Here is a 26,261-nt window from a genome sequence, read left to right on the forward strand (position 1 = left end):
CTTTTTAGCCATGTGTGGTTGTTGTCGTTTAGTGAATGAATGTTTTAGGCAAGGTCTGAAGCTTTTAGGTTTGATACAGGAGGAATTGTATTGTCGTTGTAGTAGGGTTTACAGGACATTAAGAAGGATGAGCCGTTTAAAGTCTTTCCTGTGTGGACTTGCTGCGATCAAGCCTCTAGCCACATGCTTCCCACTTTTTCGGTCGTCCCGATTGTGGCTTTGCGGTCTATTCTCAATGGCATAATCTATCGGAACGATATTGTCTACGACGAAATCAAGACTTGACTGCGGGGTACAAGGAAAGCGTTTTTAAGTGCTAATATGCATACTACTAGCAATGTGACTACGGTCACTGCACCTCCAATAGCCTAAAACAACTACTGTCTTTGTGCTATATCCCTACATCGCCTGTCTTCATACCCAGGTAGCTCGTTACAAAGGATAGCGGAAGGAAAACAACCGTGACAACGGCAAAGAAAAAGATAGAGATATCCTTGTCTTCAGCTTTATTGTCAACCAACAGGACAGCGTGTAAGTCGGGAAGTATTAGAATAGAGATCCCTTCCGACAGTCAGGGTTAATACGTACCTGTGTCGCGAACAAACTATAGCTCTAAATCGCTGTTACCTCAATGATCGCGCCTGTTTTTAAGTACCTACCCTAGCGGTTTGTTTTTCGCTCCTGGAACATCAGCGATACCGATCGACGATGGTTCTAAAGCGGATGCTGCAGGACATTCTTCCTACGCAAGGCTAACAACAGGTGGTGATAGCGCATTGAATGAAGTTTATTAACGATGATAAATGCGTTGGGCGACGTGTATTTGGCCCTTCTTATACTATTTGCACTCCATTATTGCTTTTGCTAAGTCTGCCTCTATTCTATCCTCGCAGGCAACTTAGAAAACTCCTCCCCGTACAGTTTATACCTTGCTCCATTACTATATTCCACCACAGCGTTATGTGTTATTTGTACAGGAGGCTTCCTATTCTTCGTATCAAAGCCAGGTGAGCAAGCCGATCGCTCCGATTTGGCTAATTACGAATCCGACCATGACCCCAGCCTTGGTACCGGCGCTAGTAGAAACTACTGACGAGCTTGGCGAATCGACATCTGTTGATGTGGCTGCTTCCGAGGTTGAGGTGCTGTCAACAGAAGTATCATTGTCCGTTGATGAAGTTGCTTCCGAGGTTTCTGCCGAGGTTGCTTCCGAAGTTGAAGTGCTATCAGCAGTAGTGACATCGTCTGTTGATGAAGTTGCTTCTGAGGTTGCCTCTGAGGTTTCTTCCGAGGTTGAAGTGCTATCGACAGAAGTGGTGTCGTCTGTTGAAGAGGTTGGTTTCAAGGTGGCCGTCTTGTGAGTTGCTGTGGTAGCCGTGGAGGACTTATCATCGGATGAACAAGTACCGAAACCACTTTGACAGCTATTTGAACACATATGTTAGCGACCATCTCGGAGTTAAAGGTGATTCAGTTCTACTCACCCCTCACCGCAGTACGTGTCAACCTTGCCACAGTACCCTTTCGCCGAGCAGCAGTTTCCAAACTCACTCCCTTGGCAAGTAACATTATTCCCAGAGGAAGTTATGCCACAAGACCCCGAAGTACTAACAAGCTGCCCATCGGACTTTGATGATCCGCATTTACCGAAGGGGCTCTGACAGCCCTCAGCGCAGTATGCTGTAGTCTTACCGCAATAGCCTTTCACAGAGCAGCAGTTACCAAACTCAGACCCAAGGCATGTCGCGTTAATGTCGGAGTTGGAACCACAGTTGCCATCTTCACTGATGGGGTTGTTTGCGCGCGGTAGGATGAGAGAGGATGAGCTGGGACCAATTAGCGGTGAGTTGGATAGAGGATTTAAGACCTTACAATTCAAATCCGCGAGGGAGGGCGGCTAAGGCCGAAGATGAGATAGACAGGAAGCACAGCAGGGAAAACTTCATCGTGATAGATTGCTCGGTTAGTGATAGCAAAAGATGGAGAAGAGATCCGTCTATGACAGCAGGGAACAGTGCTTTTATGTATAATGGTTGATCCTTCGAACACGGCGCAGCCCCCTGAATCCTTCGACCTGGCCCCACTACCAATGCCAGGACCAGGGTCCAAGACATCCGAGCTCTCATTCTTACAGATGCGTAAGAACGCGTCCATTCAGTCTCAACTTACAATCAACACTCTAATGTCTACATATAATAAATGTTCTTTCACCTTGTATTAAAAAATAGTAACTTCAACTTCGTTACATTACTAAAAACGCAAGGAAGTCTAAATAATGTTAAAACGTAGCAGTGGATCTATTTTAGGCGCTTGGCTAAGAAAAGAAATTAAGGTAAGCGCTAAGACATTCTACTTTCGCTTATGAACCCAAATGCAAAAGGTCCCTGGTCTTAAATCGAGCTTTGTCCATTAAATCAAGCATATTTACGGAAGAGGATTTTAAGAGCCTTGTTTTTCTAACTAATTGAGTTGAAGGATGCACTTTGGTAATTGATCCCCACGGGGAACCTGAGTGACAAGTGCTCGACCAATCAGGGCACTGCATTTGCTGGCATCTGGTCCTGACTCTACCTGTCCAATACGCCTGTTAAATACAGAAGTCCTGCAGGACACTGGTTATCTACTCTATCTGGGTCGACATAGCAGCATTTTACCACAAGAGCTTTATCTAATTATTGATAAGTGAAAACAACTTTATCGATTCATATATTTGAGCCTGCCGCGGAGTAGGCGCCAAGCCCACTAGCTAGACCACGCCAGTCAATTTAGGCTTGGGTATAGATGCAGGAAAATAAAAGATGCCCGAGCGGCAACCCGAACACCCCTGGTTGCCTGACCAGCATTTCCCGTGCTGCGGTGACAGATAGCATACGTCTGAGTGCATCCAGCTTCATCACGGACGAAGCCTGATACTGAATAAATATGACCAGCTTCAATAGCTGATCCATATGCCTCTTCCACATACTTGCTATCTAAAAAGTCGAGAAAGTCTATGCGTGCAGAGCTTTTACCATCACATGCAATATTGCCATCACGGGACAGGGAGCCAGTACCGTGGTTGGAAAGAGATCAAGTCGGGGTATTGTCAGGCTGATCATCGAATCCAATATCAACAAGGAATGTGGGAACAGAAGGGCTTGTTGTAGTTGAGCTGGTGGTTGCAAAATTGAACATCTGCACCCCGAGATCTGATACCCTCACACGCACACCGGAAATATCTTCTCACAAGATGAAGCGCCTAGAAACTCTCCCGACTCTTGTCCAGATGGAGGAGATATAAAATAAAGCCTTAAAAGTCCTTAGTCAATCTAGTGATGCAAGACACACGATTGAGTGCGCTGCAGAGGTTTCAGTTAAGAAAACGCTTTACCGGACTTTCTTCTTCTTCTATTAATTTTTTTTTTTTTTTTTTTTTTTTTTTTTTTTTTTGCAGTTTAACAACTGCATCAATCTGTTCGCTGGCGCTCTTGGTGGCAGTTGTCTCTTCTCTCAGCTTCTCTCTTGTATGCAGGTCTCAGGCTAGCCCCGCCCAATTTGCTTGGCTGGCGACGCTTAGATGATACGACCAACAACAGGAGCAAATATCTTTCTCATTGGCCATAACAAGAGGGGAAAAACAAACAACAAAGCTTTATTGAATAGCTGTCCCCCTTATGAACATTTGTTCTCATTCACTTATCCGAATGCTCCAAAGTCTGCTTTCTGGGTCATGCCGACTTCAAAGGAACCCGGTGAGGGCTGTCTATCGGTTCTGTCCTCTTGTTTCAAAAGTCGGGGAAAAAGGCAAGCCGCAGACGCTCAGACCTTCAGACCGACAAGCGATATTGTTATAGCGAATGATGCTCTGCCGCCAGGGTCGACAATTATACGGCAACGCTCTTCAACACCACAATCTACTCGTAATCCTGTTTGCAAACCAATAGAGACGAACAGCATTGACAACAAACCGCGCTCCATCGTATCAGGCTCTGATCATGCTTTTCTGCTGAGCAATGCCTCTGGAGCAGAGCTGGACTTATGGCAAGAAGCTTACAATGCGGTCGAAGAGGGCACCCAGAACTGGATTCGCGAAAATATTGGAGAGCAGCCTGAAAGCACAAATCCGTTCCCGGAATTAGTGGCATTAGTCCGTAGCAGCGAAGAGAAACACGGACAAGACGCCTGGCAGTTTGAACTCCGCGGCCGCGCCGTTCTCCTGAGGGATTATACGAGTAGAGTTATCTCGTGCTTGAGTATAATCGGAGACGTTGCTATCAACTTCGCTCCTGCACCCTCACCGGTTATTTGGAATGCATTGAAAGTCGTTCTGAAGGTAACATTTGTTATTTTGGCCGAGAATGTGTACAATTGCTAATCGATGATTAAGGCAAATGTGTCCCAGGTTGAAGACCGTGCTTCCATCATGGGGTGCACAAATCTGGTTCTGTGCCTGGTCAGACGCGGTATCGTATACCAAGAAGTTTATTTAGGTGGCCCTTCATCCTCGACTAGTCAAGACGACCTGAAAGAGACGTTGATCGGTGTGTATAAAACCTGCTTGGAGTTTCTTGCATTCATGCACGCACAACTGCGGCAAGGAAATATGCATCGGTTTCTTCACGAACTCATGGAACCAGGTCAGGGCGAGAAACGGGTTTCAGAGATGAAATCGCTTGAGCAACAGTTGGATGTTGCTAGCCGAGCTTGCGAAGTTGTAGCCAACCGTGATAGAAGCAACAAACACAACGAGTTGCTGATGAGCTTGCAGCTACCGCTGAGGAGGATCGACGATACAGTTATCAATGTACTTACAAGACTGGAGGAAAGGAAGATGAAAGAGGTTATGACTTATTTAAGCACTATACCTGTCGGCAGCCATCATAATGAAAAGTGCAATAGCAGGACTCAAGGTACTTGTGAGTGGCTTGTCGAGCATCCGAAATTTCGCGAATGGGAAGACTCGAGTTGCTCTTCGATCTTCTGGTTACAAGGCAACAGTAGGTACAGTTGGCCCAGATCGCAACACGATGTACTGACAGCCTTTTAAGTGGGAACAGGAAAGTCATATCTGTCTTCCAAGGTCATCGACCGCTATTTGGTTCGTGAAGAAGACTGTGGAGATTTCACCACTCGACACGATGAAGGATTCGCATTCTTTTACTGCTATGGCTCTGACCCGAGTAGGCAAAGCACTAAATCTATCCTCCGAAGCTACATGCGGCAACTCAGCTCAGTACCTCGTCGTCCAGACCACATCCATCAAGCCCTAGTAGACCTGTATAAAAGCGGCGAGAACATTCAGCATGATTTGACCCTTCTCGAATGCGAGGATACGCTGATGGAAATCATCAATAGCTATCCACGGGTCACTCTGGTGCTTGACGCTTTGGACGAGTGTACAACCGAGACAAGACGCGAGCTGGCTAGACTGTTTCAAAGCTTCATCAAGGAGAGCAACGGACTCCTGAAAGTGTTTATCGCCAGTCGAAAAGAGCGTGACATTGAGAAGTATTTCCAGCCATACCAAGGTCAACAGTTGTTAGTTTCAATCAGCACTTCGGACAATGCTGGCGATATTGAAAAGTTCATAACACATCAGATCCATGTTTATTCTGATGAATGGGAGTCTATTGAGGAGGACACAAAGCTGCTGGTAAAGAAGACTCTGGTGGAGAAGAGCGACGGAATGTAAGTGTTTGTACCACCCCGACCATTAATACATCTAACTCAAAGCCATAGGTTCAGATGGGCGTACCTCCAATGGCAATATCTCAAAGGTTGCCGTATGAATGGGGCCATAAGAGAAAGACTTAAAAAGATGCCAAAAACGCTAGCGGCTGCCTATGATGAAATTTACAATCGATTCGAACCTGACAGCGTCGAACGTTTGATGATGCAACGAGCTGTAAGATGGGTCTTGTATGCCAAATCGTCATTCCACACCATCACGCTACTCGCAGCCATAGAGACCGAAAGCGAAAGGATGGACATGCACGAAGGCAAAAGCAAAGCCTTTGGTAAATCGGATCTAACACGGCTCACGTTGGAGTCAGTCTGCCGGGACTTGGTAGTAAGAAATGCATTTCTCGATACCTGGGAATTCACACACGCATCAGTTGCTGAGTATTTCCTACTCAAAAGGGAGCCATGGATTGAGAACGCGCAATCCGAGATCACAGTTTCGCTCATCCACTTCTTGATGAACTGCTGTGCGGCCTACCCCTCTATCTGGCCATCCTCTACAGCGCAAAACACATGGCGGCAGACCTCAGTGGACTCGTTGGATGTCTACATATGGTTCCATACCACGACCGATGGAAACTTTGAACACCCTTCGGATCCCCGACATCCGCTTCAAATGTACACCCAGCGAGCATGGCTCGAGCACATAGATGATACGTACGACAACGATCCCAAGTTTGCAGATGTGGTTCAAGCCCTGAAGAAATTTCTTGGTGAAGGAGGACCTCGAATATCATCTACAGAGTATAAGGTGTTCTGCAAATATATCATGCCTGGACAGGATACCACTCCCTACCATAACGCGATTCCTTTCATCGAACCTGTCGAAAATTCCCGATTTGGCATAATCGCACTGGGCTTATATCGACTGTTGCCTGGTTGGTGGGATCAAAACCTTTTTCCATTAGAACTGAACAATAAAGGACAAGATCTGCTAGCACTTGCAGCACAATTTGAACATCAATCCATCTACGAGGATCTGATCCGCCGGGGATTCAAAATCAACAGAGATGTCGACGACGCGTCCAAGAGCGCTTTAGGTCGAGCCATTGCCACCAAGAACGCCGATGTCGCGAGATTCCTGTTGGATAATGGTGCCCGCACAGATATTATGATAAAGAAACAGAATCTCATTTGCTTCGCGGCATCACGAGGCCCAGAACACCTCCAGATGGTGTTAAACGTTGGAGCAAATCCTAATCTTCACTGTGGTGGTGGCTGTAGATGGGGCTCTGCCCTATCAATGGTAGCTGGGCAGGGAGACATCGCCAGTTTAAAAGTTCTCATCAAGGCAGGAGCAGAAGTGAACCCCGAGTTTGCTGATCCCGAACATCTAAGCCCCCTGGCCCATACCATATACGATGAGGTGGGTAATTGGGTTGACTTCCATCGATCACGGTATGAATGTAGCCGCATGCTTCTTGATCATGGCGCTGATCCTAATGCCCACGTTGAAAACAAATCGCAAAAGTTTGGTAATATGTTGGAACTTGCTGTGTTCAGGGATTTGCCCAAATCTGCTCGCCTCCTCGTAGAGTATGGCGCTGATGTCAATGCCCCGCTGAGGTTTCAAGGGTATGACACCATATTGGAATACGCTGTCGTGAAGGGAGATGTCGATTTTGCCCGACTTCTCATTACGCATGGCGCTGATGTTCACTCTCGCCTGAAGATTGGGAAACACGGCAGTTTATTGGCTGCAGCTACTGTAGAGCCCGACTCGTCCCTTGACATGGTAAAACTTCTCATCGAAGAGGCACATGTAGATTTGGAGCAGCTGGAATGGAGGATGTCACCAATTGCTCTCGACACAAAGTCTGGAGACAAGGCGCCATTATGGTCTTCTTTGGACCACGCCATGAGGGGACAGTATCTCACAGATATGCATCAGGTAGATAATCAGGTACTCCTTGATATGGAGGCTTATTATGGGTAGCAGTCACGTTTACTATGTTAGATCAAACGTATATTGATGTGTAATCTACCGGCTAGTAACCTCCTATCCATATTCAATATCCTGTACAGCGACATACTACGTAGTCGTTAAGTCATGGTTAATGTTTGTCTTAAACTGCTCCCCTTCCGGCATTAATCTCGAACGATGTAAGGTACATAAACACACATTGCAGAACTGGTAAAGCTGTCCTATTCTTTACCCTGTAAAGCGCTCCCGATCATGGCAAGGTACAGCTGATTAATAGTACAGCTGAGAACCTCTAGAGTATTGCCCCATGGGTCTTGCAAGTAGCAGGCCTTTTGACCTGGAAGCGGCTCTATCATCCCCCCCACGCGTCTGGCCCCTGCTGTAACAGCCTCAGCGACTGCTGCCTTAACATCTGGAACAGTAAGACAAAAGTGAAAAACCCCGCCTCGAGTATAAGTATCAGGATTCCAATCAACTCTTGTCGTAGGACCGTTATATGGTGGGTCGACAAATTGGAATATCTCCATAGCCACATCATTGCCACATGAGAGAATCGCTAGCTTCATTTCCTTCAATTCCGGTCCATACACTCTCTGAATTAGGTTCTGTAATTTAAGACTTTGTTGAACAGAAGGCAGGATACTCACTGGATGTCAAGACCTGTCCACCTTCCGGATCGGTATTTCTTCTCGTGGTTGTCAGTATAATCACTTGAAACCCGAAGACTCTAGTATACCATTCCACGGCTGCTTCCGCATCGGGGACCGAAAGGGCAATATGGTTGAAAGGAGCATTGAACTGAGGCATGTTCAAACACTGAGAGCGCTGAGATATTAAGGAAGTACTTATGTAGTCCTTGTCAATAATGATTGGGTGTGATAGTATATAAAGAACTGACTTGGTAGAGCTGTCATATAGTTAATTTAGCTGCTTTTAAATCAATCGCCGCCTCAAAAGTCGGGATGTATGAGAAGTCCGAGACAGCGCAAGTGTGGGGAGTTAGTATCAATTCACTGCACCCCAGTGGAGTTCGGAGTTAACGGGGAGTGATGGACTCCGAAATAACATACTATCATAGCTGAGATTGTTAGGCGAAGCTGGGCTAAGGAAGCTTAAGTTCCATAGTGGGTCTATCGAGCTCGCCCATACAGATATATAGTGCAAATTATTGTCTGCTGCTACTCTGGCGCCATTCTCTCACTTGACATGGTAGAGTTCTTATCGAAGGGTTTGTGTAGATCTTGTGCAGTTGGAATGGGAAATATTCCCAGCTGATGAGGATATGAGTTCTGGAAGAAGTTCGTCTGCATCGTCAATGTCTTCTGGGCAGCGATCGGCAATTACTGTTGAAGACTTATCTGAGGAGCAAAAGGGTCCAGGGCCAAGATAGTGCAGTGTCTTATAGAGATGCACAAGGTAAGTCCCCAGGTGCTCAGTGATTTAGATTTAGATTCCCAGTATGAGTAGCGGTCGGCATTTCTTACAGTATGTGTGAAACTTGAAATATGCTTAAGGGTATAATGACCTGAAAAGAAATGAGCAGAAGTTTGGAATGTTTTCGTGATCTGACATTTGAAGCGTTGAAGCATATGAACTTTTATCTGAGTCATTTTCGATAATATGATTTCGGTAAGAAAATGCCATTTGATCTGAGTCTCGACTGGGGTCCTACCCTGTCCTGATAAGCTTTAGACAAGATGCCGGGGATGATAGCTGATACAAAAAGAGACCTCCATACGCGCACTAGACAAAATTGACACGGTTGGTCACACTGATACTGATTCGGATTCTGCCGCTGTTGCAGTTGTAAGCCAAAGGCCAGATCGTGTGCCATACACAAAGTTGACATCACGACCTCGGGATAAAACTAGTTAAAGCTTTCCTCAACAAATTTCCACAATTCTAGCATGACTCCGATGATCACAAACTCATTTTTGTCCTGCCCTAGCACAAGAGTTTTCCCTCCCCGAAGATAAAAAAGCCCTCCTTGCTTCCTCCTTTCCTCTCACCGTCTCTTCTTTCACGGTCATCAACACCTACAACACAATATGCTTCCCAGCGCAACACCGAGTAATGGACGTGCAAGTCTTCTGAAACAGGTGCCAACCACCAATATGAATTAAAGCGACTGGGGGCGGTCTGGACTGGTAGGTAGAAATTAATCCATCGCATTTTCCAGTGCCGCAACGATCTTGATCCTGGAGGACCTCCACCTTTAGGCAACACGGGGAGCGTTGGCAGCAATTGATTTAACAGTATCAAGGTTTGCGATGATAAGGACATCGTCCATTGATAATCTATGAGTTAACCTAGCATACGTTAACAGTTCAATGTGGCTTTTTCTGGTTTATACGATACGTTCCTGGACATGTGACTCATAATTTAACTTTATCATCAGCAAATGAGCCGACAACATTTCATGCCTGGACCTGACATAATTCATTGCAAAAGCTCTCTTTGTATCTCGTCGGTTCCATTTCAATAAGCCTTTAGAGGAGAATAAATTGCTGTCTTCCCCGCGAATGGCTCCTACTCGACCCAACTCCTACATCACCCCATCCAGAGAGACATCAACGAACGTCCACGCCTACTTCCATACAGAAGCTAAGTACCACCCCGCAAACGAAGCGCAAACACGTCGAGATCTAATATCCGCGAGCCGAAAATAACCATTTCCGCGTCAAGATCGAATAACGTCGCGCACAGGTTCAAAATGTCACATTCCGAGAACCGTCTCCACACTCTCCCGACCCTGGTCCAAACCGAGATCATTGTTCAAGTCGGGCTGGAAGCCAATCTTAGATCTCTTTTCAAAGCAATGCCGCCCATGCGCTCTCATTTCAAGCAGTACGAGATCAGCATTCTGCATGGTATCTTACGAAACCTCATGCCCGATGACCAAGAACGGAATATTCTCAAAGATGTTTTGGCGATCATCGATCTGGATTCCGCACGATACGACAATGATGACTTCAAAGAGATGCTGTCCAATCGGAGACGAAAGGAACTATCGCGTCCCCCTGATCTTCATCAACTTCGGCAGGTTCACCACCTGATCAGCCGGATCATCATTTTCATCGGAGACTATGTATCAAAAGCTACGAGCTTGTATCCTCGTGCCTATATGGGTCTTCCCGACCTTCAGTGGGGAACTGGTAGCAGGTTCAAAGGTCAGCCACTGGAAACCACGCTGGTGTCCTTTACGAGTTGAGGACGCTCTGAGAGGCATCGTCTCCTTCGTGCTTTCGTCAGGTACGAGCTGCTCTGCAAGGCCCACCGCGTGTTCTCTTCAAGGTTCATGACTCGGGACGTTTTTAAATCGCACACTTTTGATGAGCGTAATGCGCCTGACCTATTGGCCTTTCCCTCCACACACGAGTACTACAGAGCACTTTACGGTGCGGTGTTTGCGCATTGTGGTACCTCATGGTTGCCAGACCTACCTACCGTATGCCATGGGGCGCCAGGAAGCGCTGAAAAGAGTCCCCGCCGGCTAATGTACCCCGATAATACGTTCTTTGATGCAGATAGGTATTTTAACGACCTGTCGCTTGGAACTGTAGATCAGCCCAATCTCGTGGACGAATTGGCTAACATTGGGCTAGATCTGCTCTGTGGTACTCTTGGGAATTTGAGCAGAGAACAAGGCTGGGGGGGTTTCTTCAAGAGCTGGCTGAAAGAGTAATCATGAAGACCCCCTACTTCCGGCCGTGGATCTATGAGATAGACTACTATCCGCGGTGGGATCGCGGAACGCTCGAGGACCTCGTACCTGAAGAATGGGAGCTTTTCTCCTCAGAAGTCCTGTCCTCATCTGACCGAGATTCCCTGCGGCCCTGTATTTCTAGGACCTTGCGAGGGCATCAGCTTATCGGGGACAAACGTTTAGAGCCGTGCCAAAGGCCATATATGCGTCAAGCTCAGATATATCGGCAACGAGCATGGGGTCTTTTCGACAACGAAAGATTATATGCCAACGCAACTCACCCCTTCCCTACATTCGAGCAAATTGATGTTCTCGAGACTTTAGATCGCGACGGTGACCCTGAATTGCAAAGGCGAAGACGGTCGGAGCTTTGGCAAGACCTTTGGGTTGGAAAACGTTCTTCCGTTCCTCTCGGGAGTCTAAGAGAGTCACGATTGTCAGGCAGAGCGACACCGTTATGGAATACCTCCGGTCAACGTTTATGGGGATGAAAAAGACATCAGGGCGGAGGCGAATGACATGTTTTCCCGCTGATTTAAGTCTATCATATAAACTAGCAATTGCGACACCAGGTCAAACAATAAATACTGAGAGAAAAGAAAAGAACAGAAAAAAAAGGGAAATACAGGATTATTGCGAAAGTCAAGAGAGAAAGAAAAACATTCAGATTCATCTACCATAATCCCCGAAGATAAGCATTGCTTTCTCAACTCACGGCATATTGATTCCTCCGTCCACAGGGATAACTTGTCCAGTCATAAAGCTCGAGCCAGGACTAGCAACAAACAAAACAGCATCAGCAATCTCCTGCGGTGTACCCTCCCTCTTATCAACCTGATGACTCCTCAAAATCTCGCCAATCGGCGTACCCTCCATAGTCATATCCGTAGCCGTAGGGCCGGGCGAAACAACATTGATGGTAATGCCCTTGCCCGCCAATTCGCCGGCCATAGCAGTCGACATGAACGTCAACGCAGCCTTGGAAGTTCCGTACACAGTAAGGGGAGATATACCGAGTTTACCTGCGATACTGCCGATATTGATGATGCGGCCTCCCTGAGGCATGTGAGGAAGCGCGGCTTGGATGAGGAGGAATGGACCCCGAACGTTGGTGCGGAAGATGTCATCCCAGGCTGTTGCTGGTATGGCAGCGATTTCGGGGTGGAAAGTTGCTTGGCCTGCATTATTGACGACGATGTCGATTGTTTGCGTGTTCAGTCCTTCGAGTGTTGCTTTGACGATATCTGTTCCGAAGGACTCGGATGATGAATCTGCTTTGACCGCAATTGCTTGTACTCCGAGTTTCTTGACTTCTTGGACGACCTTTTCGGCAGCCTCGGCGCTGGAAGCATAGTGGACAACGATCTGGGACTGTTAGTATGAGATTGGCGATTGAAGAGAAGAGACTTACGTTGGCACCGTGCTTGGCAAGGGAAAGGGCTGTTGCAGCGCCAATGCCGTTGAGTTTGGATGAGCCTGTGACGATGGCAGTCTTGCCGGCGAGGTACTGTTCAGAAGACATTTTGATGGTGTTTTTGGTGTTGTTGTTGTTGTTGTGATGAGTTGCTTTTGCTGTATTGAGGTTGTGTGAAAGCGAAGAGAATGCTTGAATGAGATGATGAGGATGGAAGTTAGATTGTCTTCAACAGTTATCCTTATATATACATATTTATTCTACCTCACGATGGATCCCATGTTGTTGATGCCGTGCGTGAACAGCTAACAAACACAATGCTCCATTACCAGGATTGGAAATCCTTCTCAGGTCCTGATAATCCGTAATCATTACGATTGGTCACTTGGGTAAGCGACACGGAAGCCAAGACGGAGGTGGACCCTCCAACGCACTCTCAAATGGGAATAGTGTCTGATAAGCAACATGACGGTAACCGGCAAACACGGCAAAGGATGCATTTCTCAATCACTTTAGCATCCGATACGAAATACTTTTCCAGAGGCGGCGTCTTTGACTTTGCTCAGGTACAGATTCACAGGCAGAAGTGGGCGGAGGAACAGGTACCCTGAACTTGATGGAACTTTTCTCCGCTTCCGATTGGCTGCTTCTCGACTCGGAGGTCTAACAATTCCGGGATGCGAGAATTCCTTTATTGCTCGGACTCTTAAATGAAGCTCATTCAATCTAATTGGCCAGACACGATCCTTCTGGAATAAATCAGACTGCGGACTCCGAAAAGGATTCGCTTATAGGCGCATTGTTCGCGCAGCCATATCCTTCGCCTCACGATGATCCAGGATAGTGGATCATCTTGGTGATGGAACATGAGACGGAAGCTGCTCGGAAGGTGTCTGCAAACAAGATCATGTGACATTTTCCACTGCGACACAAGCTGATGAGTAACATTACCATGCTGCATAATGGATGGATACATTCTTCACTTTGAGTGAGATAAAGCAGCCAATCTAGCTCTGTGAGTTTCGCTGACAACAAATCCGCAATTGGCAATTGGGCAGTTCTGTGCCGATACCCGTGTAAGTGGGTATCGGTCTGTAAGCTGACTTTACAAAGCGTTATCGCTAAGCAATGAATGGGGTCAATTCAGAACGCTAAGCCTTACACAACACACCCCGGTCACTGTGGCTTATCGCCGTCAGCGTCAGTGGACTCACATGTCCGGAATGTCTACATGCTAAATGGAGGATAGCGTCCACGTTATGGAGATGGAAATACGATGGGAATGAATATTTGGCTTCCGTGATTGGAAATAAGCTCTGGCGGACGACTAAGCAAAATGGTGTCAGTGATAGCTTCAACGTGGACTAGACTTTATATAATGAGCTAGAACATCTGAAATAATTGCTATGTTCGCTTCCATTTTAGTACAACTAACTAACTCAATTTCTACAACTCTTCACCACTACCGACTTATATCCAGAAGACCAACCATTAAAATGCCTTCAGTAATTGTTTTCGGTGCATCTGGCTTCGTAGGCGGTACGTTCAAACTTCCAGTATACCCTACTCCCTTCTGACGATCCCACCAGTACCCTACACTCGAGCCCTCAAGCAAGCCCATCCCAACTGGCAAATAACCGCCTATGTACGAAGCACCAACCCCGATCTAAAAACCACACTGAACGTCGACCGCATTATCACCGGTGACTTCACCGACTTCGAAAAAGTCAAAGCAGCCAGCGCAGAGTACGACATCGCCGTCAACGCCGGCAACTCCTTTACCTCCGAGCCTATAGCCGCCATCATCGCAGGCCAACAGGCCCGTGCAACAAGAGGCAAGATTATTCACATCAGCGGAGCAGGTAACTTCATCGACTATGGAACGTCGGGAAATTTTAACCCGGAGAGTAAAGTGTGGAATGATGCGAATGAGGAGGATATCCGCGCTATACACAAGGATATGTTTAATGGACAATCTGATACCCATGTTCTGCAAGCGGAGGGGGTTGATACCTGGATCGTTTGTCCTTCAGTTGTTTATGGTGGTGCTAGTGCTGGGGTGAAGACTATGGGTATTGGGTATAGCCTCTTGACTGGTAATGCGAAGTCATTGGGCTATGTTCCTTACATCGGTGATGGAACCGCCATTGGGAGCACGGTATATCAACCCCGACCTTCTTACGCTCGTACTAACTGTTTCAGACTCATGTTCTCGACCTCGTTGACTTCCTCCTCAACATCTCCGATGTTGCCGCTCAAGGCCAGGCAGAAGGATCACCATACAGCCGATACTATATGCTTGAAACAAGTCGCGTAGCATGGAAGGACTTGGCAACTCAACTAGCCAAAGGGATGCACGCTCTAGGAGTACTCCCAAGCGCGGAGCCTAAGAATGTTACCTTTGAAGAGGCTGGCGAAGGAGAGGTTAAACATCTCATCGGGGCGAACATGCTCATCAAGGGAGATCGTGCTGCGGCTGTGGGTTACAACGCGAGGTATCCCAGTATCTTGGAACAGATTCATGAGGACCTCAAGGAGATATCTATATAGTTAAAGCATAGTGATGTGCAGTATTGAAGGCTAGAAATGTCTATGATAGTTATAAATAATATCACGAGTAAGGTGTCTCTCGTGCCCTGACAACCAAGCCTCGGTCTATTCTTGGCCCAGCGGTGTCCATTGTCCTTTCTCCACATCCTTTCGAATCTTCTCTGCAACTTCAGGTGACGCTTCGCCAAAATGACCAGTATCATCCAACCACTCTTTCTCCTCCTCTGTGCTGACCCTTCCAAGAATGGCATTCCGGTATGGATACCGACCAAATCGCTTGATGATAGGCCAGTGAGCATCCAGAATCATGCACCACCAGAATGCCCAGTTAGTTAGACTGATACTAGACTCGCCTTCATCAACCGGTGAACCCTTGACAACCTCACGCAGAAAAGCAAGGTCATCCTTCAAGGTAACATCCCTTGTCTCGCGATAAGAATCTTTCTTCCCAGTGTGATGCTCAACGGCTTGGCGCAGCTCCTCGGACAAGTCCAGGCCAATCTGCTGGCTTTTCAGATCTTCCGCATGAAGGAACGGAGCAGCCCACATGGTTTGAGTAGCAACCCAATAACTAAAGCTCGTCACACCCATATCCTGCCATCTCCGCCACTTATATGGCCGTTGTTCCTCTGGGAAAGCATACCACTGCCCAGCGAGTTGTCTTCCGAGCGGTCCAAAATATCCGGACTGCCAACGCGCATCAATGCCAGGAAACAGGATCCGAGAGGCCTGGTCAAAGAGAAGCTGAAGACCGAAGCACTGTTGCGGGAAGTCCTTTGCGGTAGGTACAGGAAGAAGGGACATCAGGTCTAAGTCTGGCAGGGTTGCGTCGGGACTCAATTGGCTGAGAGCAATCAGCGCTCGTTTGGCATTGCTTGACTTGCAGACATCCTTGAAGTGTTCCTGCGTTTCCTTGGATTCAACGTCAGAGAAGTTGAGTTGCTCGGTTTTAGAAAACGGGAGAAAGCCCTCTGCGATTTGAGCTAAGAGGGCCGGAGTAATCAGTGATGTCAAGGGTTCATGGTTGGCCATTTTGTTGAAGGGAATTTAAACCAATGCAGCCTTGACTTGAAGTGATTTGAGTAGTGTGTAGAGATATAAGAATGCTGAGAGAAAGAGGGGTTGTCCAATAATAACTCGTCAGCTTACATCTTCATGTGGTCATTAGTCATCAAGTCTTACTAGCCGGTTAAAGAATCAACGTACTGAGATCTACCCTTGCCCTCATGGGCATACTTTACACCAGCTCGATTGCTCTCTCCTCTGGATTCTCAGCCTTCCAGTCTTTCAACATTATATCTAAAGTCCCGATCCTTCTATACTGCTCAACAGACTCTGACAGTCTTCCTGTTGACTGGAGCACGAGAGCGTGTGCCCTTCTTTCGTCTTCATCCTTTTCCTTATCTTTAGTATACCGATTTGAAAGTCCAACAAGTAGGCATGGATAAGCCCTGTCCGGAATTTGGGATCCAGTAGGGCTGTCCAAATACACATACATGGGAGCACAGGCGCGGGATGACTCGAACAGGTTGAACCTGGCATCGTCATGACGCTCTAACCCCATGTCGGACAGGTTCAATCTTTGAAAGCTGCCCCGAAGTCTCAGTCGCCAGCTGAGTAGCTGTCCTGAAGTCTCTGAACCTCTTGACTTAACGTCGCACTCCTCGATCTTACACACCAACTTCCAACAGGGCAAAACCGAAAAGAAAACACGGTGTCGGTTAGCAGCCCAGCTCCAAGAAGGTACCTTGAGTTGTTGCTCATCCGTCTTCGACTGTTCGGTCTCTAAATGCCCACCAGTTGCAGGTCTTCCACTGTTCCACATAAGACCTTGGGTAAAAGCAGGCTCCCATAGGCCTGCAATGTATCTTTGCTTGATCTTTTTCTGGATTATATTTGCAATTCCAGATAATGCAGGCAGTCTGTCTGAATAGTACGAAAAGTCTGCGCGAGAATATATGCTCACAAAATCTAGCCATTGATGCATAAGGATGTTAAGTGATACCTCTTCGCTATCGAGGTTCCGGAAGGTTGATAGGAATTGTGAAGGGGTTGATCGATATCTTCCCTCTGGGCCCCTAGGATCCAACCCCGCAGGATCGAGCTCAGTTGCTCTCGATTCCTGACACTCCCAGAGAATCAGGCTTTGCCCAAAGTGCAATATTCTCTTCGATAGAAATCTCTCTTGTAACGCCCAACCCCGAGATGCCAGGGGAGGAAACTCCAGTTCAGTCTCCCAACTGGGTATGAACGATCGTAAAGTCAAATCGATATGCTGAAGTGACACGGACTTTGGTGACAATATCATGTCGGATCTGGGTAGAAACAGCCCCTCATGAGAGGATATTGCTCCAGTGGCCGAAATGGTTAGCAGGGCGTTCTGGTAATAGTGCCCAAATCTTTCTGCTTCGTAAGACCAGTCCTTCCTATGCTTCATATCATCGGGACCCTCGCTTTGCAAGATACACAAGGCATCAACCCACAGGTACCCAACGCCTAGCTTTCGTGTCAGGACAATGGCGTCTTGAACTGTTTTGGGTAGACCGTCCCAAGGCAAAGATTGGCTCATGGCTTGCAGATTCGATGATGTTGTCTTTGCGAAGTCGGTTGCCGGGCCCCAGGCGTAACTCAGAATCGAGTACTCAAGATCCAACAGGTTATAGTCAGGGCTGATGAGCTTAGGTTGCTGTTTATCTAGCCCAACGTCGATCAGTCTTGTTGGTAATACTTTTTCTTGGTCTGCGTTGCGAGATACTTTACAACACAAATGGCCTTGACGGCATTCCTCGAGCCAATTTGAAGCCATGTGTGTGATTTTCTCAAGACCTCCAGATGCCGCACGATTAGGAATATCTCTGCATCTCGCTTTATAGTCCTCGAATCGCCTCTCGTCAGACTCATTGGCGATAACAGGCAGTATATTTAATATCCCCATTCTGTCGCAACTGACAAACAAGGACAGCCTCCCAGTAGTCTTTGTTATGTTGACCCTGATTGGACTTGAATCTTTCGAGTCTGAGACGTCTGAGTCATGGTGGCGAGATTGGCATACGATTTGGCATAGCGAACAGCCTTGGTCCGCCGATGCCTTCACAGCCGCCCAGTTCGGAAAGCGATTGCTCGTTATTTCTTCTATACCAGTTTTTGCAAAGGATTCTTGCCATGAAGCGCACTTGGTACAAAAGGTATCTGCCATAATGTCAAGATGTTAAGGTGAAGGCTTGCACGGTTGCAAGAAGCGAACCTTAGGTAAGAAATGTTTAAATCCCGCACCTGTTCATAAACGTCAGCAGATTAGTCATTCTCAGACAGACCTGTGTTACCAAAAGAAAAAGAGACTTCTCTATATCTCAATTTGCAAGGCCCTATAATGTCTTTATGCAGACTACTACTTGATTAGCTAATCTCGACTTTAAAGTTGACCTCTCACGGCAGGTTAAAGCTTGGGCTCATCTCAATTAGGGTTGCCCACAGCTATTGAACTCTAACTATCGCTAACACAGCTGCGACTGACTGATCAGTCTCGAGTCAGAAGTGAGATATTGTTATAAGGTTCAGATCAAAAAAGAAAGCGACAGTCGCGCACAAAAATGCAGACTCTTACAACAATGCTAATAATTGCTAAGTAATATCTCTTTTACTGAGAGACCAGTACAAAGGTTAGTATGGGTCCTGATTTAGCTTTAACATATTAGGTATAGCGTTCCCATCTCCGGGAAAAGTGCGGGGTAGGTAGTTAGGTACAGCAGCAGGTAGAGTTATAGGTTACATTTCTCCCAAATTTCCGAAATTTCCATACCAGATCTGACCATCTCCCTCGCCGAACATAATGTCCTACCCACTTGATAGAGAGGATGCCGAACCAACAACCCAAGATCCAGGATTGACTCCCCGGTCATTTAAAGCTTGCGCAACCTGTCGGGCCCGAAAGGTCCGATGTATCATAGAGGACCGCAGCCCTGGTAGTAAATGCATCCAATGCCTCAAGTGAGTATGTCGAGTTATCTGCAGACGACTATCAAGGCTGAATTTCACCACCAGGGATTCCCGTGATTGTATCTTTGAGCCCAAGAAACGCACCTATGATACAAGTACGCGTACCAGAAGGGCTCGCGAAAAACGAGCCCGTCTTTCTGCTCCGAACAAGTCGCCTTCACCAGAAACCGGTGTCCGTTTCATGATTGTTTCCCAATCCAACTTCGTTCTTACTAACACGTCTTTGCATAGATACATGATGAATTGAATATTCGCACCTCGGCCGACGCCCTCTTGTACCTGTCAGGCGCGTCGACGCGACACAATGACGATGCGGCCTTACGCTCCAACCTGGGCCAGGACGCCTCCACATCGGCCATTGACCAGACTCCTTCTACTCACAACGACGATGTCGCGACGTTAAGAGCAATAGATGGCCATAGTACATCGGGTCGCGCTCAGTCGCCTCCCTCTCCGTGCGACAACCCACACATCCAAGACTCAATGTCAACGTTCCGATGCAGGCTCTTCTACGAACATATCGTCACACCGAACGAGGCGTTAGTCTTGGTCTCGTTCTTCTTCCGAAATCTCTATCCATTCTTCCCCTTCCTTCCGGATGTTTACTATACCAGCTTCACAAGAACAAATCCCGATCCGGATCAATTACGGTCTCTGTTCGAAGACGACGATATTCTTCTTGGGTGTATAATTACCGTCTCGAGTCGATATTGTCACCTTCCCAAATGCGCTGTGGGGGGCTATGAGAGAAGCTGTGATATCCATAACTCTTCTTGGCAATGGACGAGACAACAAGTTTCGAGGGTGGTTTTTGATGGGGTCAGGCCCAGATCTGTTCTGTCTGTTGTTGAGACACTACTGATGTTAGCCGAGTGGTTGCCTAAGCCCATCCACGCAATGGTCGAGAACAACGGCCAGCAGCTTGGCAACCCGGCCGTGCGAGAGTCTTCTAGCAAGTTTGTTAGCGACGTCATACTACAGCCTGCTTTTCGAACTGACCAAGTATCATGGTAGGTAGACAACCTGTATCATGATAAAGATCTATACTGACTGGGACCAGGACCTACGTGGGCAATGCCTTTCTTCTTCTCCGATCCATAGTACCAAACCGGAGAATATGCCCCATCACCAAGAGCTCGAACCGGTATCTAGTAACTTTATTTAGCTGTCTGATCATGTCACAATCCCTTGGTCGTCGTCTGAGCCGTCCCGGACTAATGACTTTTGACGACGTGGATCTCGGCCAGATCTCTAAGGCCTTTCGCGAACGTAACGAGAGACTCGCCCTCTCAAGCAGAGACACGGGAACTGATCTTGATCTCAGTCTTGGAATTTCCGATCGCCCGCATAATGCATTTGTCGAGTTGATGAAACTTCTTGCTCAAGCACAACACGTCCTGCATCCCCCAACATGTGATGGGATTGTCGAGCCAAGGCCGGAGGCTTTTGAGATGCCATCGCGTCTTGTCACTCTCTTGCAACACTTTGACACCTTAAACAACGGCTGGAGATCCCAGTTCATTGACTTGATAGAATGTTCGTGCATCGTTGCCTATTGATACTTGACGGCAACGCTAACTGGATCCTGTAGCCAACGAGAGCGGTATGTCGGACCTATCGCGACTTATTCTTCAACTTGACTTCGATTACCTTCGACTTTACGAGTTTTCCATCGCACTCGGGACGTATTTGAAACTACCAGGCGGCCAAAGAGACAGCTTCATTGGCACAGGTCGGAACCTTACCGATGCACTTAACAATGATTGGGAGTTTGCGTCAAATTCATTTGCTTACTATGTAGAGCAATCCATTGATGCAGCTGAAGGTCTGTTACGTGTGCTGTTATATGTCCATTCACCGCAGAGGAAAGGCTCGCTGCGATACGCAAGTTCACGATACTATATGAAAATTGTATTTGCTGCGGTTTTCCTCATACAGGTAATTGACTTTCATCCCTATACTGGCGGTTATCTAGTAGCTGAACTAAACATGGCAGGTTCTCCGGACAAGCATACCAAGTGAAGATTACCGAAATATTCTTATTGCAACCCTGAGGGATGCTGTCGTTACTCTGGAAGGCTGTAGCATAGATGCAGCCCACCCGGCACTTCGTTACTCTATCCTACTTCGTGGTCTTATGAGAGACATCGAGCAGCCCAGAGTCTCCTCCTCTGTTTCAATTCATTCTCTCACTATCGGACCAAGGGAAAATCGCCAGTCTGAAACGCTTCTAAAAGCGCTGGGTCCCCTATCCCCGATGCCGCGCACACAAGTTGAACCGAGTCTCGAAAGGTAATAATATCCTGACAACAAGCTCCCAACCTCATTATTCTGATCGTTGCTAGGGATCAATGGCAAACAGATGCCGCTAACCAACAATCGTTGCCCTATAATAGCACACTTCACTGGTCATCTGCAACTGGCTACCCTGAAAGTGAGAGATGGCCCGAGACAGATAATTCAGCATTGGAATGGGAGAACTTGATTGCGGAGTTGGATACAGAGACATTTCTACAATCGCTGATTGGGGCCAGTATTTTTCCTATGGTCGAATGATGACTCTATACGTTACTTTTTATTTTCCCAAATGGAGAAGGAGACTGGTTATCTAATGTAATACTCTTATTCTTGTAATTATATTGTGCTGTCCTCAATTTCATTTAGTTTCTACCTGTATACATTGCTGTGTGGGTATTGATGTCTCTCTTTAGGCCTCTTGGCGAGGCCTGTAGTTTACTCTCAGTAAACTTTACCTGGTACGGTATGTTACTCGGGGTCTGCTAGTGACACATCTGGTGATAAGATGCCCGGTAATGCGTACTTAACATAACGACACTCTTGATCACACAGGTGCGGTATGTTAGACCAGGCTAATGGAATGCGGGGTGGTTATGCTAATTGCCGGATCAGAGTGATTTTGTGGAGGAAAAGCTCAGCTGCAGCATCCCGAACGAAAATCCCGAGATTCCCGAAAAATCCGAAATCCCCCACCGGCATCCGTCCCGGTCATCCAGGGTAGCGTTTACAATGTATATATATTTGCGCTCTGAAGTAATTAATCCCAAACATATTACAATCACGAGTCGTCTTCTTCTTTTAGAATATTTACTTACCCCCCAACAAACCCTCCCCAATTACAAACCCATATCTTCAAAATGCCGTCAGTCGAGTCACTCAAGAAGGCTATCGCCAATGGTGGCCAGAACCAGATCCCCAACTCTCCCTACCCACTTGAGCGTGGTGCTAAATACAGCGAGACCGCGACCAGGCTTCGTAAGATGATGGTTGAAGCGCACTTGGACACTACCAAAATCGTACAACACCCAATTGCATGGGATGGACTTACAGCTCGTTTAGTTGAGGAAGCTGGTTTTCAGATGGTTTTCCTTGGCGGATACGCCGTTAGTGCCTCCCATGGCTTGGCAGACGCTGGCTACCTTGGCTTTTCTGAGATGGTGCATCGAACCATGGAAGTGTGCCGAGTTGTCGATGTTCCCGTCATGGTCGATGGCGATACTGGTTACGGTAACGAGGTCAACGTGCGGCGCACAGTTCAGGGATATGCCAAGGCTGGAGCTGCTGGAATCATGATCGAGGATCAAGTTAGTCCTAAAAGTAGGTGTCTCTCCTCTTCTCACCGCCAGGGTGCGCTGCGGTACTAACACTCGACCAACAGGATGTGGTCACACCAAGGATAAGAAGGTCGTCAGCTTCGACGACGCTGTCTCCAGGATCCGCGCTGCTGTGGCAGCACGCAACGAGGGCGTTGACATCTTCATCCTGGCACGCACTGATGCCCACATCATCTCCTACGATGAGGCGATTCGACGTGCAAAGGCTTTCTACGCGGAAGGAGCAGACGCCGTGGTCATCGAGGCTATTACATCGGTTGAGGAGATGAAGCAGTCCAGGTTAGATCTCGGTCCCGAAATCCCCTCTGTTGTCAACGTCATTGAAGGTGGCAAGACGCCCTCTCTCTCGTACAAAGACCTAGCGTCTTTGGGATATTGTAGCGTTGCCTACCCTCTCACGTTGCTTGCAGCTGGAATCAAGTCTATGAGGGCTGCGTTGGAAGATATCTCGAAACAGGAGGAGGTACCGCAGATGATTATGCCTTTTGAGGACGTTTGCTCAGCTGTAGGATTTCAGGAATATTGGGATTTGTCTGATAAATATACAGCATCATCTGCGCAGTAAGTTTAAACTATCTAAAGGGATACAGTATATATTTGCAGCATTATCTTTTTGTAGCCCAAATAACCTAAGAATCTATTCCTAACACTCTGTATATATCTTGATATCTATCGCGACCCAAATACCAAGCTATGGGATTTAGTATATACTAGACATACTATGTACTTGCTTATTAACTATACTGAGCTTTTGTGATGCACCCTCTCACGGGTGTACTTGGCATTTCTTGCCTGTCTAGACAGGCTCTATAGCGATCATTGGCCAGAAGAGAAACCCCGTTTCCAGGAGGAAGGTGCTTCCAGCTACGATTCAATACTCACTAAATCTTCAGGTTCACTATGACCGTAGCCTTGCAGTACACACGCATTTGCCGAGATTGATATAATGTTGGGTCCTTCAGCCAACCTTCCGGCTGTAGCTTTCACTACGCTACACGAGCAGGTGAGACATTGAAAGAGGGGGATGAGTTCAATGAGGTATGCACACTTGATGTGTTGATCTTCATTCGGGCCACTTGGCAGTTACATTTGTTGCAATCCCGAAATTCCCGACTCGCCCAAGACCGAAATTTCCGAGCAACAAGGTTTTCTTAGCGCCGGGGTAAAACGCGGGGACGTGGGGAAATTGTAAGGGATTTGGTAGGACAGATGAGGATGCCATGTCGCCGCTGTCGGTAAGCTAGTACTAGAACGAGGCTCGAGCCCTTCGTCAAGAAGCTATAAGAAACGGCATTACTCACCTACCTCCGATATCATCCTTCCTATGACAAGTTCCTCAGGTTCCTCTTCAACCTCGCAAACACCACTATGACTGACACGAAGATGGCCGACTCTCAGCACCTCGAGGCAGCAGAGGGCAAAGTCTCCGAAGACAACACTATTGTTGTGTCCGAGAAAATGTCAAGCCAGGTCAAGAAGAAGGTTAGTACGAAATTCAGTCTGACATCATTGAGCATACTAACATATTTCTGGAGCTTGATCGACACCTCCTTCCGCTTATCTGCGTCCTCTACGTCCTCTCATATCTCGATCGCGGAAACATTGGCAATGCGAAAACAGCTGGAGCCCAGGACGACCTTGGGCTGAGTGACTCTCAGGTATAAAACCCCACTGACGACGCATACCCCGGGCTAACTGTTGACTTTAATAGTGGACCTGGGTTCTGAACTCGTTCTACATCTGTTACACTGTCTTCGAATGGACAACCCTTCTCTGGAAATTACTCCCAGCTCACATCTATGTCGCCTCTCTATGCCTCTTGTAAGTCCCAGCTTCACATACCGTGTTTCTACGTTAGCTCATGATCAATTAGGTGGGGAGTTGTGGCAACTTGCACTGGAACTGTTACCAATCTAGCCGGTCTTTGTGCTTGCCGAGCGGCTCTTGGAATCCTTGAAGCTGCTTTTGGGGCTGGCGCTCCTTACTACCTGTCCTTGTTCTATCAACGTCACGAACTCGGTCTTCGTGTTTCTATCCTGGTGGGCATGTCACCTCTTGCAAATTGCTTTGCCGCATCTCTCGCCTATGGAATCTCTCAGATCAATTCCCACGTGGAACCTTGGAGGCTCATTCTTCTTATCGGTACGTCTTATGAGCCATGAGAAATTAAGCGTGTCTGTACTGATACTCTACTCTAGAGGGCGCACCCGCTATCATCGTTGCGCCGTTCGTCTATTTCTTCCTCGCCGACTCCACCCAAACTGCTCGATACTTGAGCCCGTCAGAGAAGGAAGCAGCCGTTGCTCGACTCGGCACGAGGGATACCACTTCTAAGGAGAAGCTCAATTGGAAGCAAGCAACAGCAAGTCTACGAGACTACAAGACATACTTCCACGCGACTATCCACTTCTGTTGCAACTACTCATTCGCTGGCCTTGCAAACTTCCTCCCTACCATCGTTCAGAGTTTAGGTTACAGCAGCATCAAGGCTCAGGGCCTTACAGCACCACCGTATCTGGTTTCATTTATCCTTTGTGTTTGCGTCGCCTTCTTTTCTGACCGTTTTGGTAACCGTGGGTTCATTATCGCTGGCTGCTCCGCTATGGCAGGTATTGGCTATCTTCTTCTCGCCATCATCGAGGATATGTCAAAATCGCATCTTCGATACCTCGGTATCTGGTTTGCAGTGCTCGGTGTATTCCCCTGCCTCACGCTCAACATGACATGGCTCCTTAACAACCAGGGTGGCGAGACCAAGCGCGGTATTGGTCTAGCTGTTCTCGCTATTCTTGGCCAGTGCAGTTCGTTCCTCAGCAGTGCCGTCTACCCCAAGACAGATGCGTATGTATACCCCCCCAAGACTTTGATGAAGAGTTGCTAATTTACTATAGTCCTTACTTCGTTAAAGGATGTGCGATTGGATGTGGTTTAACATTTATGATTACCATTTTGTCTTTGACTTTGCATTTCTTACTTGCCCGCGAGAACCGTCGCCGAGATCGTGAGAATGGGCCAGTTGAGGATCATGAGCAGATTGACGTTACTCAACTGGGCGATAGTCACCCCAAGTTTCGTTATTTCACCTAAGGATCTATGCTAGGCAATCGACTGGGGGAAAGCTCTCAATCGACTACTATAGGCTTTAAGAAGGTTTTAAATAGAATCAATGCCTAACGCTGTTACTGGAACTTCGAATAATATTACCATCTTAGGTGCATTACTACTTATAATAGCATTTACATAGGTCGGTGAAACGAAACCATGAAGGGTCTTGCAGGTTGGTAAAGAAAAGGTAATTGGTTCTAAACACTTCAATTG

General features: G+C 47.3%; 11 protein-coding genes across 11 annotated transcripts; 6 read left to right on the forward strand and 5 right to left on the reverse strand.

Moving 5' to 3' along the window:
- Positions 1–766: 766 nt before the first annotated feature.
- On the reverse strand, positions 767–1,969 carry B0J16DRAFT_348062 (uncharacterized protein). Its single transcript, XM_046128667.1, has 3 exons — positions 1,873–1,969; positions 1,485–1,826; positions 767–1,424 (listed from the first exon to the last, which is right to left on the reverse strand). Exons 1-3 carry the CDS (start codon positions 1,944–1,946, stop codon positions 998–1,000), a joined length of 843 nt encoding a protein of 280 aa, XP_045980597.1. The 5' UTR covers positions 1,947–1,969; the 3' UTR covers positions 767–997.
- Positions 1,970–3,709: 1,740 nt separating this feature from the next.
- B0J16DRAFT_403447 (uncharacterized protein) lies at positions 3,710–7,657 on the forward strand (the record flags this gene model as incomplete). The annotated part of the gene is made up of 7 exons (XM_046132715.1): positions 3,710–3,731; positions 4,008–4,312; positions 4,367–4,976; positions 5,028–5,667; positions 5,719–6,967; positions 7,193–7,483; positions 7,538–7,657. 7 exons carry the CDS (start codon positions 3,710–3,712, stop codon positions 7,655–7,657), a joined length of 3,237 nt encoding a protein of 1,078 aa, XP_045980598.1.
- An 11-nt stretch (positions 7,658–7,668) lies between these two features.
- On the reverse strand, positions 7,669–8,533 carry B0J16DRAFT_348066 (Glyoxalase/Bleomycin resistance protein/Dihydroxybiphenyl dioxygenase). Its single transcript, XM_046128668.1, has 2 exons — positions 8,293–8,533; positions 7,669–8,234 (listed from the first exon to the last, which is right to left on the reverse strand). The coding sequence occupies exons 1-2, from the start codon at positions 8,450–8,452 to the stop codon at positions 7,867–7,869; spliced, it is 528 nt and encodes a 175-aa protein (XP_045980599.1). The 5' UTR covers positions 8,453–8,533; the 3' UTR covers positions 7,669–7,866.
- Positions 8,534–10,358: 1,825 nt separating this feature from the next.
- On the forward strand, positions 10,359–11,842 carry B0J16DRAFT_323486 (uncharacterized protein; the record flags this gene model as incomplete). Its single annotated transcript, XM_046125776.1, has 3 exons — positions 10,359–10,815; positions 11,083–11,176; positions 11,251–11,842. The coding sequence occupies 3 exons, from the start codon at positions 10,359–10,361 to the stop codon at positions 11,840–11,842; spliced, it is 1,143 nt and encodes a 380-aa protein (XP_045980600.1).
- Positions 11,843–11,952: 110 nt separating this feature from the next.
- On the reverse strand, positions 11,953–13,116 carry B0J16DRAFT_179624 (uncharacterized protein). Its single transcript, XM_046122566.1, has 2 exons — positions 12,763–13,116; positions 11,953–12,716 (listed from the first exon to the last, which is right to left on the reverse strand). Exons 1-2 carry the CDS (start codon positions 12,871–12,873, stop codon positions 12,063–12,065), a joined length of 765 nt encoding a protein of 254 aa, XP_045980601.1. The 5' UTR covers positions 12,874–13,116; the 3' UTR covers positions 11,953–12,062.
- A 980-nt stretch (positions 13,117–14,096) lies between these two features.
- On the forward strand, positions 14,097–15,388 carry B0J16DRAFT_348075 (uncharacterized protein). The gene is made up of 3 exons (XM_046128669.1): positions 14,097–14,304; positions 14,355–14,923; positions 14,968–15,388. Exons 1-3 carry the CDS (start codon positions 14,172–14,174, stop codon positions 15,313–15,315), a joined length of 1,050 nt encoding a protein of 349 aa, XP_045980602.1. The 5' UTR covers positions 14,097–14,171; the 3' UTR covers positions 15,316–15,388.
- On the reverse strand, positions 15,368–16,549 carry B0J16DRAFT_179639 (uncharacterized protein). The gene is made up of 2 exons (XM_046122568.1): positions 16,522–16,549; positions 15,368–16,466 (listed from the first exon to the last, which is right to left on the reverse strand). The coding sequence occupies exon 2, from the start codon at positions 16,345–16,347 to the stop codon at positions 15,421–15,423; it is 927 nt and encodes a 308-aa protein (XP_045980603.1). The 5' UTR covers positions 16,348–16,466; positions 16,522–16,549; the 3' UTR covers positions 15,368–15,420.
- On the reverse strand, positions 16,403–18,534 carry B0J16DRAFT_179637 (heterokaryon incompatibility protein-domain-containing protein). Its single transcript, XM_046122567.1, has one exon. It carries the CDS (start codon positions 18,509–18,511, stop codon positions 16,553–16,555), a length of 1,959 nt encoding a protein of 652 aa, XP_045980604.1. The 5' UTR covers positions 18,512–18,534; the 3' UTR covers positions 16,403–16,552.
- Positions 18,535–19,113: 579 nt separating this feature from the next.
- On the forward strand, positions 19,114–21,959 carry B0J16DRAFT_291727 (uncharacterized protein). The gene is made up of 7 exons (XM_046124296.1): positions 19,114–19,302; positions 19,357–19,483; positions 19,543–20,321; positions 20,372–20,847; positions 20,903–21,249; positions 21,308–21,603; positions 21,657–21,959. The coding sequence occupies exons 1-7, from the start codon at positions 19,145–19,147 to the stop codon at positions 21,865–21,867; spliced, it is 2,394 nt and encodes a 797-aa protein (XP_045980605.1). The 5' UTR covers positions 19,114–19,144; the 3' UTR covers positions 21,868–21,959.
- A 437-nt stretch (positions 21,960–22,396) lies between these two features.
- Positions 22,397–23,508, forward strand: B0J16DRAFT_309431 (Pyruvate/Phosphoenolpyruvate kinase-like domain-containing protein; the record flags this gene model as incomplete). Its single annotated transcript, XM_046124909.1, has 2 exons — positions 22,397–22,926; positions 22,988–23,508. Exons 1-2 carry the CDS (start codon positions 22,467–22,469, stop codon positions 23,506–23,508), a joined length of 981 nt encoding a protein of 326 aa, XP_045980606.1. The 5' UTR covers positions 22,397–22,466.
- Positions 23,509–24,311: 803 nt separating this feature from the next.
- B0J16DRAFT_403455 (major facilitator superfamily domain-containing protein) lies at positions 24,312–26,030 on the forward strand (the record flags this gene model as incomplete). Its single annotated transcript, XM_046132716.1, has 6 exons — positions 24,312–24,425; positions 24,479–24,601; positions 24,655–24,764; positions 24,817–25,085; positions 25,142–25,784; positions 25,835–26,030. 6 exons carry the CDS (start codon positions 24,312–24,314, stop codon positions 26,028–26,030), a joined length of 1,455 nt encoding a protein of 484 aa, XP_045980607.1.
- Between the last annotated feature and the right edge of the window lie 231 nt (positions 26,031–26,261).

This window comes from Fusarium flagelliforme (assembly GCF_020744385.1).
Source record: "Fusarium flagelliforme strain FIESC 12 MPI-CAGE-AA-0113 chromosome Unknown B0J16scaffold_6, whole genome shotgun sequence".
Lineage (NCBI taxonomy): Eukaryota > Fungi > Ascomycota > Sordariomycetes > Hypocreales > Nectriaceae > Fusarium > Fusarium flagelliforme.